This window comes from Dendropsophus ebraccatus, chromosome 3 (genome assembly GCF_027789765.1).
Source record: "Dendropsophus ebraccatus isolate aDenEbr1 chromosome 3, aDenEbr1.pat, whole genome shotgun sequence".
In the NCBI taxonomy this organism is placed as follows: domain Eukaryota; kingdom Metazoa; phylum Chordata; class Amphibia; order Anura; family Hylidae; genus Dendropsophus; species Dendropsophus ebraccatus.
The window spans coordinates 45,705,655-45,724,058 of NC_091456.1; the positions used below are offsets into that span (position 1 = coordinate 45,705,655).

At 41.7% G+C, this 18,404-nt stretch overlaps 1 protein-coding gene across 1 annotated transcript in view; it reads left to right on the plus strand.

Annotated features, from left to right (window-relative positions):
* The first annotated feature begins 263 nt into the window (after positions 1 to 263).
* Positions 264 to 18,404, plus strand: part of LOC138786489 (uncharacterized) — an 89,167-nt gene continuing 71,026 nt past the window's right edge. Inside the window, exons 1-13 of the mRNA XM_069963473.1 lie at positions 264 to 761; positions 860 to 1,067; positions 1,162 to 1,305; positions 4,947 to 5,103; positions 9,493 to 9,520; positions 9,612 to 9,720; positions 10,890 to 10,982; positions 11,087 to 11,150; positions 12,064 to 12,162; positions 13,102 to 13,205; positions 16,134 to 16,272; positions 17,234 to 17,352; positions 17,480 to 17,629. Of these exons, the coding sequence (XP_069819574.1) occupies positions 625 to 761; positions 860 to 1,067; positions 1,162 to 1,305; positions 4,947 to 5,103; positions 9,493 to 9,520; positions 9,612 to 9,720; positions 10,890 to 10,982; positions 11,087 to 11,150; positions 12,064 to 12,162; positions 13,102 to 13,205; positions 16,134 to 16,272; positions 17,234 to 17,352; positions 17,480 to 17,629 (1,551 nt within the window). The 5' untranslated portion in view covers positions 264 to 624. The remainder of the gene's footprint in view (positions 762 to 859; positions 1,068 to 1,161; positions 1,306 to 4,946; positions 5,104 to 9,492; positions 9,521 to 9,611; positions 9,721 to 10,889; positions 10,983 to 11,086; positions 11,151 to 12,063; positions 12,163 to 13,101; positions 13,206 to 16,133; positions 16,273 to 17,233; positions 17,353 to 17,479; positions 17,630 to 18,404) is intronic.

Consider the following 18,404-nt stretch of genomic DNA (forward strand, 5'->3'; position numbering starts at 1 on the left):
TCTGTTATCTATCTATTTATCTATCTATCATCTATCTCCTATCTATCTATCTATCTATCTATCTATCTATATATCTAGTTTGCATAATCTCTCAGGTGTACAGTTCTTGATTTATTTCCATTATATATGAAACATGAGGCCAATGCTAGCAGTAAATAACACAAAAAGTTTATTTAATGCTTTTGGATGTTATAAGACTATAGAAGATGTAAGTGTGGTGTTAAAAACGCAGCTATACGGTACGTGTGAAGCTACCCTAAGACCATATTGGTGCAGCAAGTACAGGTAACATATTACCATATGCCTCAATAGTGTATGCCCTATAGATACTGTAATGGATCTACTAGCACCATTGAGAGCCATCAAATTTACTGAGCAATCACATAATGTGCTTTTAACCAGATACAGGTTAATTTTTGCTTAGTAAAACTGCAGTAAGGAATGGGTTAAATAAGTCTTTGTGTCCCCCTGAGATGAGAAAGACGCTGGATGGCATGTCACACTTGCAGTACTCCTCTGTCTCATATGTCCGCCACGGCTCCCCACCATAATTCCAAAAGAATGACGTGAGACCCTCAATTGTTCTTTAGCTATGTGTGGAGGGGTGTGACCCTTAGACAATAGATGCCAAATCTGGATTGGGGGGCAGGAATATGGACAGGTGTGTGCATATATATAAATATGACATGTGCGTTTGGTAACACAGAGGTGGAATCACAGTTTTCTCAAAAATCTGCCTGCTACTGTCTGCCTGCTCCGAGGTGAGTACTATAAGACATTATTCACATTGCCATCGCATTGCTGCTCCACCAGGATCCCTTATCTTCATTGCTTAGACACGTATTTCCATCTCCAATAGTACACACATGGGTGACGCTGAAATGGCAGAATTTGGGGCTGCTGCTTCATTTCTGCGAAAGTCTGACAAGGAGCGTCTGGAGGCCCAAACCCGTCCCTTCGATTTGAAGAAAGATATTTTTGTTCCTGATGATAAAGAAGAATATGTGAAAGCCAAAGTGACCAGCCGGGATGGGGATAAGATAACAGCAGAAACTGAACATGGGAAGGTAAGAGGTTCTGTCAGATAAAGGGGAGGTCCACTAGACTGGAGTGGTTTTGTAGTCGTATATTTCTGTATTTATGAATATGCTTGTATTTCAGACAGTCTCTGTTAAAGACAGCCAGATTATGCAACAAAACCCTCCCAAGTTCGATAAAATTGAAGACATGGCGATGCTGACCTTCCTAAATGAGCCAGCCGTGCTGTACAACCTCAAAGAGCGTTATGCAGCCTGGATGATCTATGTGAGTATCAGTCCTATCACTGAAAGGCTATTCCACCTGACTTACCAGTACCACATATAGTGTATTCGGCTTTATTCCACTTTCCTTCTCACACCATCTGCTAATACAATTGTCATATCTGTTAATAAATATCAGTGTTAAAATTCATCCTATATCAATATGATTTAATGAGAAGCGAAATTAGAGGGGGGCAGGGGGGGCTGCCGCTCCCAGGCCCACCAAGGCTGGGGGCCCACTGACAGAGGCGAATTTGCCTCCAGGACTAGTCCCTCAGTAGCTGCTTAGGGCCGCAGCTGCCATGCACACCTGCACAGAGGGGGCCTTATCCACAACGCAGGGGGAGTTGGCATCAGTTGGTTTTGCCGGTAAATTAATGTACCGGGTTGGTCCCGATAGGCTCCGTCCCTGAGAAAATAAGCCCCGCCCCCGACGCTACCCACAGGTCGAATGTTAACCCTATTGCTGCCAGAATAAACAGAGCCTGAGGAGGAGAGAGAGGCTGCACAGCAGCAGGTGGGATCTGATAGCACTGCCACTTTGGGGTAACATAGCTTCCCAGCATCTTGTATGATAACCAGAGAGCCTGGACTGTGTATAACCAGTGTGTGAGAGACTGAGAGCCTGGACTGTGTATAACCAGTGTGTGAGAGACTGAGAGCCTGGACTGTGTATAACCAGTGTGTGAGAGACTGAGAGCCTGGACTGTGTATAACCAGTGTGTGAGAGACTGAGAGCCTGGACTGTGTATAACCAGTGTGTGAGAGACTGAGAGCCTGGACTGTGTATAACCAGTGTGTGAGAGACTGAGAGCCTGGACTGTGTGTAACCAGTGTGTGAGAGACTGAGAGCCTGGACTGTGTATAACCAGTGTGTGAGAGACTGAGAGCCTTGACTGTCTATAACCAGTGTGTGAGAGCCTGAGAGCCTGGACTGTGTATAACCAGTGTGTGAGAGACTGAGAGCCTGGACTGTGTATAACCAGTGTGTGAGAGACTGAGAGCCTGGACTGTGTATAACCAGTGTGTGAGAGACTGAGAGCCTGGACTGTGTGTAACCAGTGTGTGAGAGACTGAGAGCCTGGACTGTGTATAACCAGTGTGTGAGAGACTGAGAGCCTGGACTGTTTGTAACCAGTGTGTGAGAGACTGAGAGCCTGGACTGTCTGTAACCAGTGTGTGAGAGACTGAGAGCCTGGACTGTGTATAACCAGTGTGTGAGAGACTGAGAGCCTGGACTGTGTATTACCAGTGTGTGAGAGACTGAGAGCCTTGACTGTGTATAACCAGTGTGTGAGAGACTGAGAGCCTGGACTGTGTATAACCAGTGTGTGAGAGACTGAGAGCCTGGACTGTGTATAACCAGTGTGTGAGAGACTGAGAGCCTGGACTGTGTATAACCAGTGTGTGAGAGGCTCTATTATATGCTCTGGCAGATTCCGCTGTCCGCCCCGAAGGATTGACATGTGTGGTATTACAATTTGGCCCGTTCTCATCAGTGGAAGTGATGCATGTGATGTTGTGATGTACAATTATCAATCTAACCAAGAGAAAAAAAGGATATATAGGAAACTGACTGGCACACCAGTAATTATTTAATATCAAAAATATATATATACTTTATTAAAGGAGAAGTTCGGCCAAAAGTATTTTTTAATATGTTATTTCTTATGGAAAGTTAGACAAATTCCTAATGTACATTACTTATGGGAAATGCACATATAGGGCTATTTACCTTACTTTAGTAGATCATGGAGTATTCAAATTCTCTCAAAATCCATGATGTCACGAATTAGGTGTAATTCCTATGGAGTGTCCAGCAGGGGGCGTAATATATGTAGAATCCTATGGACTGTATTAAAGTCTATGGAAGATGTAATGTAATGTAAAAACTACCCTTTATTGATGTTTATGACTATGACTATGGAATAATTTGTGGAGCAAGGACACTTGCTCCCCAAATGGAGGGCAACGAGCAGGGAGGGAGAGAGGTGCCGGTACATCTACCTACCTTCTTCCTCCCTCCCTGCTTGGTGCATTGAGACAAATAGACACCACTACTACTCCCATCATCTGCTCATAGTATGAGCAGATGATGGGAGGAGTAGTACCAGGGAGATCCCCCTCACCAAGCCCCCCTTCAGCCGACATTAACACACCCGCCGCACAGCTGCCCCTGCACAGCCGCTGACCTCCCAGAATTACACCCTAATAAGTAGAAAAGAAATGAGATATACAACCTCCTGAACAAAGAAACCAATGTGATAACCAAAATGGTGTGCCAAATATGTGCAAACCTAATATATACAACAAATAATGCAAATGGTGTCTAAATACAAAAGATAAAGAAATGATATGTGAGGAGGCAGAAATATCACCATATCAAATGGACAGGGAGACGCAGGGCGGGGTATAAGGAACCCCATACGTTCTGTCCACCTACTGGGCTTCCACAGGGCTAACCTAGGTGGATGGAACGAGTGGGGTTCCTTACACACCGTCCTGGGTTTCCCTGTCCATTTGATATGGTGACATTTCCGCCTAATCACATACAATTTCTTTGTCTTTTGTATTTAGACACCATTTGCATTATTTGTTGTATATATTAGGTTTGCACATTTTTGGCACACCATTTTGGTTATCACATTGTTTTCTTGGTTCAGGAGGTTGTATATTATATCTCATTTCTTTTTGTTATACTGTTGGGGTTAGACCATCGCTAGGTTTCAGGACGGTCTGGGAGTTGTTGTTACTTTTTTTCAACTCCTGTATGGGGGTTTTAAATGGTTTTATGGGTTAGGGTCTGCTTTGTGTTATTGGATACATTTGAATAATTCTTGTATATTTAATAAAGTATATATTTATAATATATTATTACTGGTGTGCCAGTCAGTTTCCTATAAAGTGGTACCTTGGTTTAAGAGTATCTTCGATTGAGAGCGTTTTGCAAGAAGAGCTTAATTTTTTTTCAAAATTGTAACTTGGTTTAAAAGCATTGCTAGGTTTAAGAGCTCCTGTACTGGGTGGGAGGGGGAGTGGGGGAGGGGCATGGTCTGCAATAGCGTGGTCTACAGCCCTGTACTCTGACCCAGGAAGTCTCCTTCACCTTCTAAATCATAGCAGATGCCCTTCAGGCTGGGGCTTACATCAGGGGACAGGAGTGTGGAGGTAATCTCTTTATAGCTGTAACAGAGAGTGCTGCATTATGTGCCCACATCTGCCCTGTTCATTCCTTCATACTCCCTGCAGTCTCTGTCAGCCCTTGTGTTTCCCATCCTCTCCATTACTGTACAGTAACTTATAATATCACACATTCTGCTGTTTCTAAATGTTTGTTTCATCTGTTTTACGTGTTATTCAGAATAAAAAATCATTATTTTTTGGGTATGGAACCAATTGTCTACATTTCAATTATTTCTTATGGGAAAATTTGCTTTGGTTTAAGAGTGATTTGGATTACAAGCACGGTCCCGGAACGAATTATGCTTGTAATCCAAGGCACCACTGTATAATCTTTTTTCTCTAGGTTAGATTGATTATGTTTTTTTTATATGGGCACCCGTTTGTGGACCAGTAGCTGTGCATACTAATAATTCTCTTTTTGACTCACATGATGTACAATGATGTAATTCTGCCTCCTCCCAGACATACTCAGGACTGTTCTGTGTGACTGTGAACCCCTACAAGTGGCTTCCTGTGTACAATGCAGAGGTTGTAGCTGCTTATCGTGGGAAGAAGAGGAGTGAAGCCCCACCTCACATCTTCTCCATCTCTGACAATGCCTATCAGTACATGCTCACAGGTCAGAGTCCCTAATTTTCATATATCTGATACTTAGACTGTATATAGTATTTACAAGTAGATAGCACTCTTTAACAAATATATATCATTATTTATACAATTAAAGGGGTATTCCACTCAAACATAACTTTTTATATGTTGCTGCCCATGGTGAGACTAACAATTTATTCCATACTTCCCCCATTTTTGATCCTGCTTTCTGCTGAAGCACAAAAGACTATGAGTGAGCTTTTCTTCCCATCTCTCCCTCCTCCCCCTCCCTTCTGAAACAGCTGTTGTAACGCTGGGAGTGTTAATCTGAGGTCAGGTAGCTGATAAACTCACTGTGAAATCCGCACAGCATTACAAAGTTGCAGATAGGGACTTGTTTTTGTCTTGGAAGGGAGAGGAGGGGGAGACAGAGTGAAAATCTCACACTCAGATTTTTGTGTCTTCAGCAAAAAGCAGCGACTCAAAACTGGGGGAAGGAGACTGAGTAGATAATAACAAGTATGGAATGATTTATGAAAGGTCATGTGTGAGCGGAATACCCCTTTAAATATATTAGAGGTGGTCAGTATTCTTTCTTAGTCAAACAATCTACAGCGTATTATATGGATGCATTTTTGTGTCCCTGCCCAACCGTAAGTCCTATGATCTGATCTAAAAGCATTATAGATCCCTATGATGCTTTCAGTTCTGGTAATTTGTCAGGCTAGGATTTGCGGACGTGAAGAGTACGCAAAATTTTGTGTCTATATTATGCCATTTTGAAACCGGCTGTATTATTATTATCTGGTCAGGCATGTCTTAGCTGAGCTGTGAGATGATCTTAGAAGATCTTACAGATGAGAGGTTCTCAGTAGATTTTTGGAGTTAATTTTTTCTGAATGGAGGTGATGATTACTGTCAACGCAACTACTATTACAATGAAACCATCATAACAAATCAATGTGTACTTTAATCTTGGTCCCAGATTACTTAGATTAGATAACACATTGCTCACATGTCAAGGTTAGAAGTTCCTAAGTATTCAGTGCTATATATGTCCATGGTCTCACATTCAAAGCAAATCTGTCACCCGCTGACCTCCTACCGTCAGAACATAGCTTTGTTGTCTATATTTTTATTTTTGGATGTGAATAGTATTAGACTGTGTTCAGACACTGTATGAGACCGGCCGTTCCCTGACCCAGCCGGTCTCAGAAAAGGTCACCCCAGCCGGTACTGCAGTACCGGACGGATGATTTTTAACATCCGCATCAGAACTCTCCACTGCATTGTGCACTGACAGGGTTTTCTTCAAAAAATACAGGGGGCCTACTGAGAATGTCTCATCTGTAAGATCTTCTAAGATCATCTAACAGCTCAGCTGAGCTATTTATTGAATAACGGCCGCAGAAAACTGACATGTCAGTGTCTTGCGGCGCCGCTAGGGATCCCGGACAGAGTGTATACCATGTGCAGCCTGCAGCACAATGCAAGTACCGCAGAAATCACGGCCGTTGTAACAACGGCCGCGATTGCCGCGGAACTTACGTTGTGTGAACATAGCCTTAAGAAGGCCTGGCCTATTTTTCCCTGGGTCCTAGCTTTACTACGCCTCACTACGTCCACCATTTTGCATAATCAGCAACACACTGTGCATACAGCCCAGTGAGGTGTAGCAAGAACTATAGGCCCTGGCTGAAATAAAGTTTTTTTTTTTTTATGAAAATAAAAGCACAAACATAAGCTACAAATGCATTTTCTGAATGCTTAGATGACACCAGCTTGGTAGGCAGTTGGGGGTGACAACTCTGTTATTTCTGACAAATTGTTGTTTTTGGGGAAACACTGTGGTCCCACTGCACTGACCCCTAGTACTGTGTCCTCTGTTCCTCGATGAGAAGTTTGAAGGGAATAGTGATTGAGCATGCACCCTGCCACCCCTGTGGCCCAGATATATCAGTCTTCCTGAAACAAAAACTCAGTTAAAGCTGTGATTGGTTGCTGTTGACAATAGATACATTAATAAATCTGGGCCATTGTTTGTGAGGCTGACAGACACAATCTACTAAAGTGCTCATCTATCTCTGTCAGCCCCATAGGCATCTAAGGGTACTAATGGACAAAGCGATCTTTAACAATTAAACCGGTAAACAGTCGCAAACTAGATTGTTTTTTTTTGTGAACCTGAAATCTTTCACCATATTACACAGAACAATTACAATTACAGAACAATAGCCGTTAGTTACCATCGTTTACTCCATCTGATCCCAGCATATGAAGATACAATGTGGAAACACAATGAACGATTAGTGAATTACAGAATTACAGTGAACGATGAATAATTTGTTTGGTGTCAGCACCAAATGAACAATGAACGATTTCTTGTTGGTTGTTTGATCATTGCCTGCATTTACACAAAACGGTTATTGTTTAAATTCTAACGATAAAACAATAATTTGCGCAATAATCGTCCCATGTAACAGGGCCCAAATGGAGCAGCAAGGTGTATGCTCAAACTCCTCTTCCCCATAGTTGTGCAGTGAGACAGACATTTATCACTTACAATGTGAAATCCCATAAAAAATAAAATGCACAAAAAAAATATAGGTGCACTCACCAACCCCACCTCCACTGATCGTTTGACACCGTTCCTGATTGTCTATACTGCTCCTAGCCCCAGATTCAAACTTTTACAAAACTAAACTACATCTTTCAATACACTGCACCTTAGAGACAACTGCCTGGTGTCCTCCCACCACTTTGGCCAGATGATCACTGATAGGTGTGAGTCAGTTACAGAAGACGAGTTACAGCTTGCCTGGCCCACAGAAGAGATAGGGATCATATGTTCTATGCGGGCGCCAGCGCTGGAGCAGGGAGGTAAGTGGATGCTATTTTTGTTTTTTCACCCACGGCTGTGATGAACGTGGAACACAGGAATAAGCCTGGAGGACAGCGGGGGAGCCTGGACAGGTAACTACATCTGTTTATTATTTTTATACCAAAGCAAGGGCTGCACTGACATTGCCAACTATATATATATATATATATATATATATATATATATATATATATGAATCAGAAGAATATCGCAGCACTCATGAGATAGAATTCAACACAGCGTGTTTATTTCCCCAAACCGCAATAAACCGAAATAAACACGCTGTGTTGAATTCTATCTCAAGAGTGCTGCGATATTCTTCTGATTTATATTACCTATACCGGGTGGTCGCTGGTATATACCGCCTGGCACCACATCTATTGCTACACGAGTGCTGCATATATACAGCCCTTGCATGATAATCAAGCCGTGTAATAGGCTCGGCAAGTGAGTGCTAATCTAGCAAATTAGCACTCGCTTAGGGTAAATTCACACTGAGCAATACACACTGAGTAATCCCGCCTGCCTAAGTGTCACACAGTGTCTCTATGGGATGGCTTGCCTGCCTTCGTTTCCATCACTCTTCGCTCAAAGAATTGACATGTCAATTCTTTAAGTGGAGAGCAGAGGGAGCAGAGGCACGCGGGCCATCCCATAAAGAGGCTTCAAACTGGAAAGGCCTTTTTACACAGGCCGATCATCTTTAGTGAACTTTTGTAACATTCATTCACTGATAATCGGCCCAAGCATCAGTGATCAGCGGACAGGTTCATCAGCTGATTTGTGTGGCCGGTAAAATCATCAATATCAGCAGCACATCTCTCTGTGTAAACCCTTGATGTGCTGACGCTAAGGCATTTTAGTGGTACTACGATTGCTCATGCGGCCTGGCTGCACGATTAGTGTAGCCCTGTAAAAGAACCCTAAGTTCTTATAAACGGCTGTAGCACTCAGCACAAGCAAAAGACCACTGGAAACAGCATGCTTGTTGCTATAATATGCTGTCATCAGTGTAAAAGTTTCCATTAAAGAGGTTGTACAGCGAAAATCTTTTTCTTTCAAATCAACTGATGTCAGAAAGTTATATAGATTTGTTATCTATTTCTAAAAATCTTAAGTCTACCCATACTTATTAGCTGCTGTATGTCATGCAGGAAATGTTGGTTTATTTTCAGTCTGACACAGTGCTCTCTGCTAACATCTCTGGCCGAAACAGGAACTCGGTTTTCTATGAATCCTTATTGAAAACCTCTCCTGCTCTGGACAGTTCCTGTCTCGGACAGAGATGTCAGCAGAGAGCACTGTGTCAGACTGAAAATAAAACATTTCCTGCAGGACATACAGCAGCTAATAAGTATGGGAAGACTTGAGATTCTTTAACAGAAGTAAATTACAGATCTATATAACTTTCTAACACTAATTGATTTAAAAGAAAAAGCTTTTCGCTGGACAACCCCTTTAACAAAATGTAGCTATTGTATATACTGTCCTTTCCCTACTTGCTGTAACTACTGAACATTGTTCTTTTTTTTTTTCTAGATCGGGAGAATCAGTCTATTCTTATCACGTATGTAACTTTAATCGAGAAGTATTTGTTTTTATAAGTCTAAGGCTATTATATAGTAATTTCTGAATATCACATAATTCCCAAATTGTAGTGGAGAATCTGGTGCAGGGAAGACTGTAAACACCAAACGTGTCATCCAGTACTTTGCTGTCATTGCCGCCATTGGGGACCGCAAAAAGGATACTGGCCCCACAGGCAAGGTAGGATCAAAAACTAGGATTTTAAGGTTTGGGTTCGTATGAACCTGAACTATTGGCTTCTGATTCCCGCTGTCTGCCCGCTCCGTGGAAAGGGTGGATGCAACCTTGAGGACCGCCTGGAAAACTGGGATACAGCCATAGCCATAGGCCTCAGGCTGTATCCACCCTCTCCACGGAGCAGACAGACAGCGGGAATCAGAAACCGATAGTTCAGGTTCATACGAACCCGAACCTCGGCCGGTTCGCTCATCTCTACTTATGACCCCTTATCCCTTCTATATTTTGTTATAGTAGTGAAGTATTAACCCTGGCTCAATCCTTGGAGCACACCTCTGATCAAAGAAAAGTTTGAATTTGTCAGATGCTAGATTCAGTTCCTCTATTCTTTATTCAATTTCAGTACTTCCCCAGAGATCCTATAATAAAGCTAAGGAACTGTTTACTTCTTGGGTGTGACCCCCCCCCCAATGTGCAACACCTCTGTTCTCACTTAGAGTCCAATTACACTGGCCCGATAAATACTGTAAATGAGCACCAATTTGGTAGATTGGCGCTCGTTTACTGGGCATATTACAGGGCTCAATAATCGTATAGCAAGGGCTGCATGGACATCGGTGCAGTCTTAAACAATAGACATTACCCATCCACGCTCCAGGGCTCCTCCTGTGGTCTGCTTCTTTCCGAGTCCCGTTAGCGGCCTATCTGAGCTGGCAGGCCACTCAGCCAATCACTGTCCTGGACCGCCAGTGCAGGCAGTGTGTGTGTGTGTGGGGGGGGGGGGGGCTTCAGCAAACAGCCACACAGAAAAGAAGCCTTGACGAAGCCATGAATCCTAAGTTGGGAAGCGTAGTGACGTTTAGAGCGCACACCATGCTCCCACATCAGAAATGGATATTCTTCTTTGGCGCAAGAACATTTCAGACCAAAACATTAAATTACCCATAAATTACCTGACAAAGTATTCCAGACATGCAGCCATTTATATGACTAGCTCTATGGTTAGAATTTGTTTTGGTTAGCTTTCTATAGAAAACCAGTGGTGGTCCAAAATCATAGACATCACCAACCCAAAAGTCATCACCGCAAATTTTGTGTGCTGTATTTGAGTGGGTGTTTTGGGGATTATATGTTATGTCATCTTTCCTGCTTTTTTCCTTTCCAATCCATAGGGAACTCTGGAGGATCAAATTATCCAGGCTAACCCTGCCCTAGAAGCCTTTGGCAATGCCAAGACATTAAGAAATGACAATTCTTCAAGATTTGTAAGTTACATCTTGTTCTTTGAGGAACATACAAGGTAATGCAATACCACCTGTTTGTTCCCATCTTCACCTTCCATCACTTTTTACCCTTTTCTCTTCCCCAGGGTAAATTCATCCGGATCCATTTTGGAGCAACTGGGAAACTGGCATCTGCTGACATAGAGACCTGTGAGAATAACAATATTTCCCATCCCATCTCCAATTAACTTGATAGACTATGTATTATATAAGGAAATATTGCAGTATACATTTATTAGCACACATATACTTGCTGCAACTTATTAAATAGTGAAGTATTCTCTGATTCCATAAAACTATATCCTTTAGGGTTTTTTTTTATTATTTTTTTTGCTTTCTATTTATGTTTGTGGCCAGGCTGATTATCTAAATCTGGACGTTTTCTTGCCTAGCTGTATAAGGAAAATTTCACACGTAAGATTTGTTGCAGAAATTATTGTGAAAATAATTTCCTTTAGGCTATGTTCACATAATGTATTGATTTCCTTAACAACGAACGTTCTTGGAAGGACCACTGTTAATAAAATTAATATAATCCCATTGATTTCAATGGGACAATGGCCGCTGTGTATACACACGGCCGTTGTTTACAGCGGCTACAGAAAATAATTGACATTTCAGTAAATTGGCAGTTCAGTGAACAGCAGCTGCAGAAAACAGTCTGTGCACACAATGTAAAGTACAGCTCCCGGCTTTACTTTACACTGTGGTCAATGGTTAATTGAATTGCAGGTACACCCAATGGTGCCCGCAATTCAAATAACCATTCAGTAACACTCCTGTGGCCGATATGGTGGTATCGGCTGCAGGAACATGTAAAAATGCTTCTGTGATACAACAGCCTTTGATAAACAACAGCCGTTGTATTACAGTGTGTGAACATAGCCTTAATGTGAATAGGGTTTTATTAGGAGCAAGTACATTGATTCTTCTAAGACCCATTCAAATGCAGGAATTCACAACAAATCTGCAACATGTGAATTATGTTATCCTGTCAGCATTGTATATGTATTCAACTGGTTTGCTCTTCGGTTACCTGCTCCATGCATCATTTTCTCACTAGATCTCCTGGAGAAATCCCGCTGTATCTTCCAGCTGAAGGCGGAGAGGGACTACCACATCTTTTACCAGATCTTGTCCAATAAAAAGCCAGAGCTTCTAGGTGAGGAGAATGTCTCCACATTTTGTATTCTTCAATAGTTCTGCAATATAAAAATATATGACTAATTTGCAAGCTAACCCTTGGGGATCGTAAGTTTATTGGGATCATAAGTATTATCATTACTGGGTTTACAATTTACTATTATGTTTTTTTGTATGCAGTATAGGAGTTATGTGTCATGTTCTACACATAGGAACCGCCAGCATTGTTAATTTAAAGGGGTTGTCGAACGAAAATCTTTTTCTTTCATATCAACTGGTGTCAGAAAGTTATATAGATTTGCAATTTACTTCTATTAAAAATTTTCAAGTCTTCCCATACTTATTAGCTGCTGTATGTCATGCAGGAAATGTTGTGTATTTTCAGTCTGACACAGTGCTCTCTGCTGCCATCTCTGGCTGACACAGGAACTGTCCAGAACAGTAGAGGTTTTTGATGGGGATTCATAGAAAACAGAGACAGAGTTCCTGCCAGGAACTCTGTCTTGATTTTCTATGAATCCCCATAGAAAACCTCTCCTGCTCTGGACAGTTCCTGTGTCGGCCAGAGATGGCAGCAGAGAGCACTGTGTCAGACTGAAAATACACAACACAACACAAATTTACTTTTTAATAGAAGTAAATTACAAATCTATATAGCTTTCTGACACCAGTTGATCTGAAAAAAAAAAAAAAGATTTTTGCTGGATAACCCCTTTAACTTTACTATGACTATCGTCCAGCACTGTGCATGATGGGTCTAGCTCTGGAGACAGAAGCCATTGAGACAACGAAAAGCTCTTCTCATAATGTAAAGCTGTATGTGGTGGGGCGAACGGACTGCATTTTTTACACAACTAACTCCCAACAACAGAAAATAAATTTCCACTCTAGAAAATATAAAGGAATAAAAAGCAGATGATACATAGTATAAGTAATAACTTATTACCTTTGTTTACAGATATGTTACTAGTCACCAATAACCCATATGACTATGCATACATCTCTCAAGGAGAAACCACTGTTGCTTCTATTGATGATGCAGAAGAGTTATTAGCCACCGATGTAAGTAATATTCATTTCATATACATGGTTTCATACTATGTGAAACATGTAACCAGGCTCCCCGTCAATCCAGAGAGTTTTTTTTTCTTTTTAGTATCTTAGTAGTACCATCCCATCCAACAACTAAGGTTAAAAAGAAATAATTTTTAATTATACAGATCGGTTTTACAAATCCTAGCTATGGCCAGGGCCAGATTAGCATTACAGCTCCTGGATTTACAGCTCTAGGTTAGGTACCACCTGTCCCAACTGAGGATCATGTGTTTGAAAACAGAAAGAGGTGGGAAAAGCCGTTGAATGAATTCTTCAGGCGGACGGCAAACTCTACTTGACCATAGAATACAGTCTATGGCACAGGCGGAGATGCGCGCAGCTGCATGCGGGGTAGAGCTGTGGAATCTGCGGCGGGTGATCTGCCTGGATTCCATAGTATGCACATACCCTTATATAGAAGAAGTGTTAAAATTAAAAATCCAATAGGCCTTGTGTAACAGTAGTATAGGTTCTGTGTAAGTCACCTCCCTTTATGGGTTTCCTTGTTTTCTTTACCACCTGTAGTGATGTTACTGATCCATTGTAAATAAGCCTTGGATCATTCCCTTCGGCATAAGCTTATCTTCCATATATATGCATATATATGTATATTTCTCATGGAGATAGCTTATCCATAAGACGATAGATGGGGAGGACCAAGGCCCACTTCTCTGAATGGAGGCTTCCCATTCTCCCTTGAGAACAGATGGGGGGGGGGGGGGGGGGGGATAAGGATCAGCCTGTTTCATTTCAACTGCCCAATCCTTTTGTTCTGTGGTTGACAGCCTATCCCCACTTCTTTTTAAAACAAGTGCACTCTCAGGTGAGTTGACTGTGCAGGTGTATATCAGCAATTAGGAGAGATATCTGACAGCTGTATGAGTTGTGAATGTACAGGATACAATAATGAAGCCGCTTTTGTGGCCTAGACCAAACGACTGTATAGTATACAGCCTTTACAGTAAAGACTGTAAAGGAAAGTAAAAACATTGAAATTGGTGTTTAAATGATATACAGCTAGAATCAGTTACTTACTTTGGCTATGTTCACATGCAGTAAGAGACCGACCGTTCCGTGACCCGTCAATGTCACCAAACGTCTGGTTTCTGAAGTACCAGCCGGATGATCTTTGGCGCCGCAGAGTTCTGATGCGGGCGCATCCGTACGCCCCTGCATCAGAACTCCCCATTACACACTATGAAGCTTGCAGCCGCTCGCTCCATAGTGTGCACCGATCACTAAATAGCAGCTGCAGAAAACTGACATGTTAGTTGTTTGCGGCGCCGCGAGAGATCCCGGTTGGAGCGTATACTATGTGTATACGCTCCGACTGGGATCCCATAGAAGACTAAGCAACGTATCTTTTCGTAAAAAGTACTTTTACAAAAAGATACGTTGTGTGAACATAGCCTTATATAGAATAACCATGAGTGAGAATTTGACAGTAAGGGCGGGTTCACACTGAGGAATTCTTGCGGATAAATTCTGTGGAATTCCGTCGCCTGTACGCGCTCACGGTCGTGCGCCTTTCCGCCGGCTCCATAGACACCATTCTATGGGCCGGCTGATTCCGCATTCCTCCGAAAGAATTGACGTGACCATAGAATGGTGTCTATGGAGCCAGCGGAAAGGCGCACGGCCGTGAGCGCGTACAGGCGACGGAATTCCACAGAATTTATCCGCAAGAATTCCTCAGTGTGAACCCACCTGGAGAGAGTACAAATACTTGTGCCTCTATAGTCTTTGATGTGCTATTCTACTTTTTGCAGTCTGTCATTACTACTTTTATTGCACACAAAAAAAGAAATAGTCTAGGAATACCCAATGCTCATGTATGTGTGATCCAGTGGGTGCATCCATATAGCTTTGCCTGATCATGGTGAGACTGTTAGGACCTGTACCACTGCTGGTTGCAGAAATAGCTGTGCAGTCACACCCTGTCTAACCTCCCCGCTCACTGGTACTGACTTGCTGCAATACTTGTAAAAAAGTGACAACATTTTGCTGAAATATTATCTGTTCTTTCATTATGTTGAGAATTATGGACAGGCGACTTTCAGCCATAATTCAGTTGCCGCTATATACTACAGACATGCAAAATAATTTATAATATTATCCAGAAAAGATTTGTGCTGTCATTCAGATTGAAAAATGCTTGCAGACACCATGGAACCATATCAGGTTTTATATATTAATATTTGTATATGTGCTGAGCAGCTCATTTCCAGAAGGAAAAGAACTTGCTCTACAGCACGGGTGTCAAACCTGCGGCCCCTCAGCTGTTGCAAAACTACAATTCCCATCATGCCTGGATATTATTATCCCAGCATGTATGAATTTGTAGTTTTGCAACTGCTGGAGGGCTGCAATTCTAACACTACAGCTCTACAGTGCCACCTACTGGGGGTAGCTACCAAAATTAAATGTAGAGGTTATGTCCATCGTGAAACCAATTTTCCTCTGAATCTAAAAATAAAAATTAACAAACCTTAGAAATGGTATTGACTAAAAAATATTATACAATTCTGTGTCTGCAGCAATTATTCTGACCTAGTAATGCCTAATGGCTACTTTCAATATGGCCTAAGACTGTAAAAGGTGCTTATATTTATTTTATATAGTTTCCTTGTATACAATATATTCTTCTGCATTCTAAAATGTGGATCCTCTCGCAAAGCATTTGTGTAGTTATACTATGCAAGTTCACTTTGTTTAGGTATTAAAACTTGGTGGGTTTCCAGTTTTAAGTACATAACATGTGTTCATGCAAAAAGTGTAATTCTGTTTAATCTGGCACCTGATAACCCAGAATGTCTGATTTATTTATATAAAGTATAAAAAAAAATACCCTACAAAGAGAATTATTAGACCTTGTCCTGCTTCACCTTCATATAGAAAGCCTTTGATGTGCTGGGGTTCTCTCAAGATGAGAAAAACTCCATTTACAAGCTCACTGGAGCCATCATGCATTTTGGCAACATGAAATTCAAGCAGAAGCAAAGAGAAGAGCAGGCCGAGCCTGACGGAACGGAAGGTAAATATATTGAAAGAACATGACACCATTGGAATTTGTGGGATTTGTGATCACATCCTTCTTCACAATATAACATGGAGGATTGAGGATGAATTATATCTGTCATTATAATCCACCACCTTTATTATGCTGTAATCCTAAAATTCATTTAGCAATACATATAATACAAACAGCAAGACATATAAGGCTAGGTTCACACTGTGTTTTTGCAATCTGTTTTTTGCAAAAAAACGGATGCATTTGTGTGCATCCGTTTTGATCCGTTTTTCCATTGACTTCCATTGTTAAAAAAATGGATCAAAACATATCAGTTTTTTAATGGAAACAAAAACATAGCTGACACTATTTTTGTGTCCGCTAAAAAAAAACGGATCCGTTTTTTGTTACAATGGAAGTCAATGGAAAAACGGATCAAAACGGATGCACACAAATGCATCCTTTTTTTTCATCTGTTTTTCATCCATTTTTTGCAAAAAAACGATGAAAAAAACGGATTGCAAAAAAACTGTGTGAACCTAGCCTTTGATATTGCAGGTCTGTCATTGTTAACAGATTACAACAGGGTTTTGGTATAGAGCCAGACCCATTCAGCACAAAACAAGGCCCATATAACCTTACCAGCTATGGAGACTTCCATCATTGTTACCAACAGATCCCCCCTGCCAACCTAATTCAATTGGTCCTATATTCTCCTAAGAGCATCACCGATGCAGGTTTCTGGTCCAGGACCAGTCATAATGCTTCATTTTAACAATTCCAGCCAAAAAATTGCATTCAAGAGCCAGACAAAATGCACTTCAGACCCCATGTATAGGGCTACCCAGGACACAATTCAGCCTGTGTTCTCCGTGGTCCCAACAAGAAATCTGCATCAGTGATAGATTACTTGTACAGTTTCTGTGTATCATATTGGCTTATGGATAGTAAATCACTTCATATTATATAAACCGTGTATTTCCAGAGGCTGATAAGGCCGCCTATCTAATGGGCCTAAACTCTGCTGACATCCTGAAGGGCTTGTGTCACCCTAGGGTCAAAGTGGGGAATGAGTATGTCACCAAGGGACAGAATGTCCAACAGGTCAGTTATAATTCCTAATTGTATATATTTACTCGTATTCATAATTTTACAGCATACGTATACCTGTACAGTGTAATTAACGTTTGTATTATAATATTATAACAAACTCACCTGGAGTTTCTTGTAGGTATATTACGCCATCGGTGCTCTGGCCAAGTCAGTGTACGAGAAGATGTTCTTGTGGATGGTTGTGAGAATTAACACCACCCTGGAGACCAAGCAGCCCAGACAATACTTCATTGGTGTGCTGGACATCGCAGGATTCGAGATCTTTGATGTACGTAATTGGAGAACATAAGACATTTTTAGAAATAAAGAAAATTTTATAAACTACAATGCAATATCTTTAGTAGAGATGAGCGAACCGGGTTCGGGTTCGAGTCGATCCAAACACGAACTTTCGGCATTTGATTAGCTGGGGCTGCTGAACTTGGATAAAGCTCTAAGGTTGTCTGGAAAACATGGATACAGCCAATGACTATATCCATGATTTCCACATAGCCTTAGGGCTTTATCCAACTTCAGCAGCCACCGCTAATCAAATGCCGAAAGTTCGGGTTCGGATCGACTCGAGCATGCTCCAGGTTCGCTCATCTCTAATCTTTAGGAGATTCTTTGCCCACACTGGTATCAGGGTTTGTTCCATCAGGTTTCAGTTGACCCTGATTTGCAGAATAAACTGGTCTGCTGTGATTTATTATAAGTCAGGGAGGTCTAATAATTGTAATAGTTTATGCATTAATATGTTCATGTGGGCGGTTCTTTGTAGGCCAGACGGGGTCACGAGCCCTGCTTACTGAGCCTTTTACACTGCTCGACTATCATGCAGCAAGGGCTGCACAGACATAGATAATGATGTCTGTGCAGCCCTTGCTTTTTGTGTAAAATAACAAAGTATATACATCCCTGGTGCTTCTGCCCACTCCCCAGTATCTTCCTGGCTTCTACGCAATGTCCGCAGCTGCTGGTGGAACTTCAGAGCCGGTCTCTGAAGTGACAGGCCACTTAACCAATCACTGGCTGAGGCTGTCTTTATTTTATTTTCCTTATTA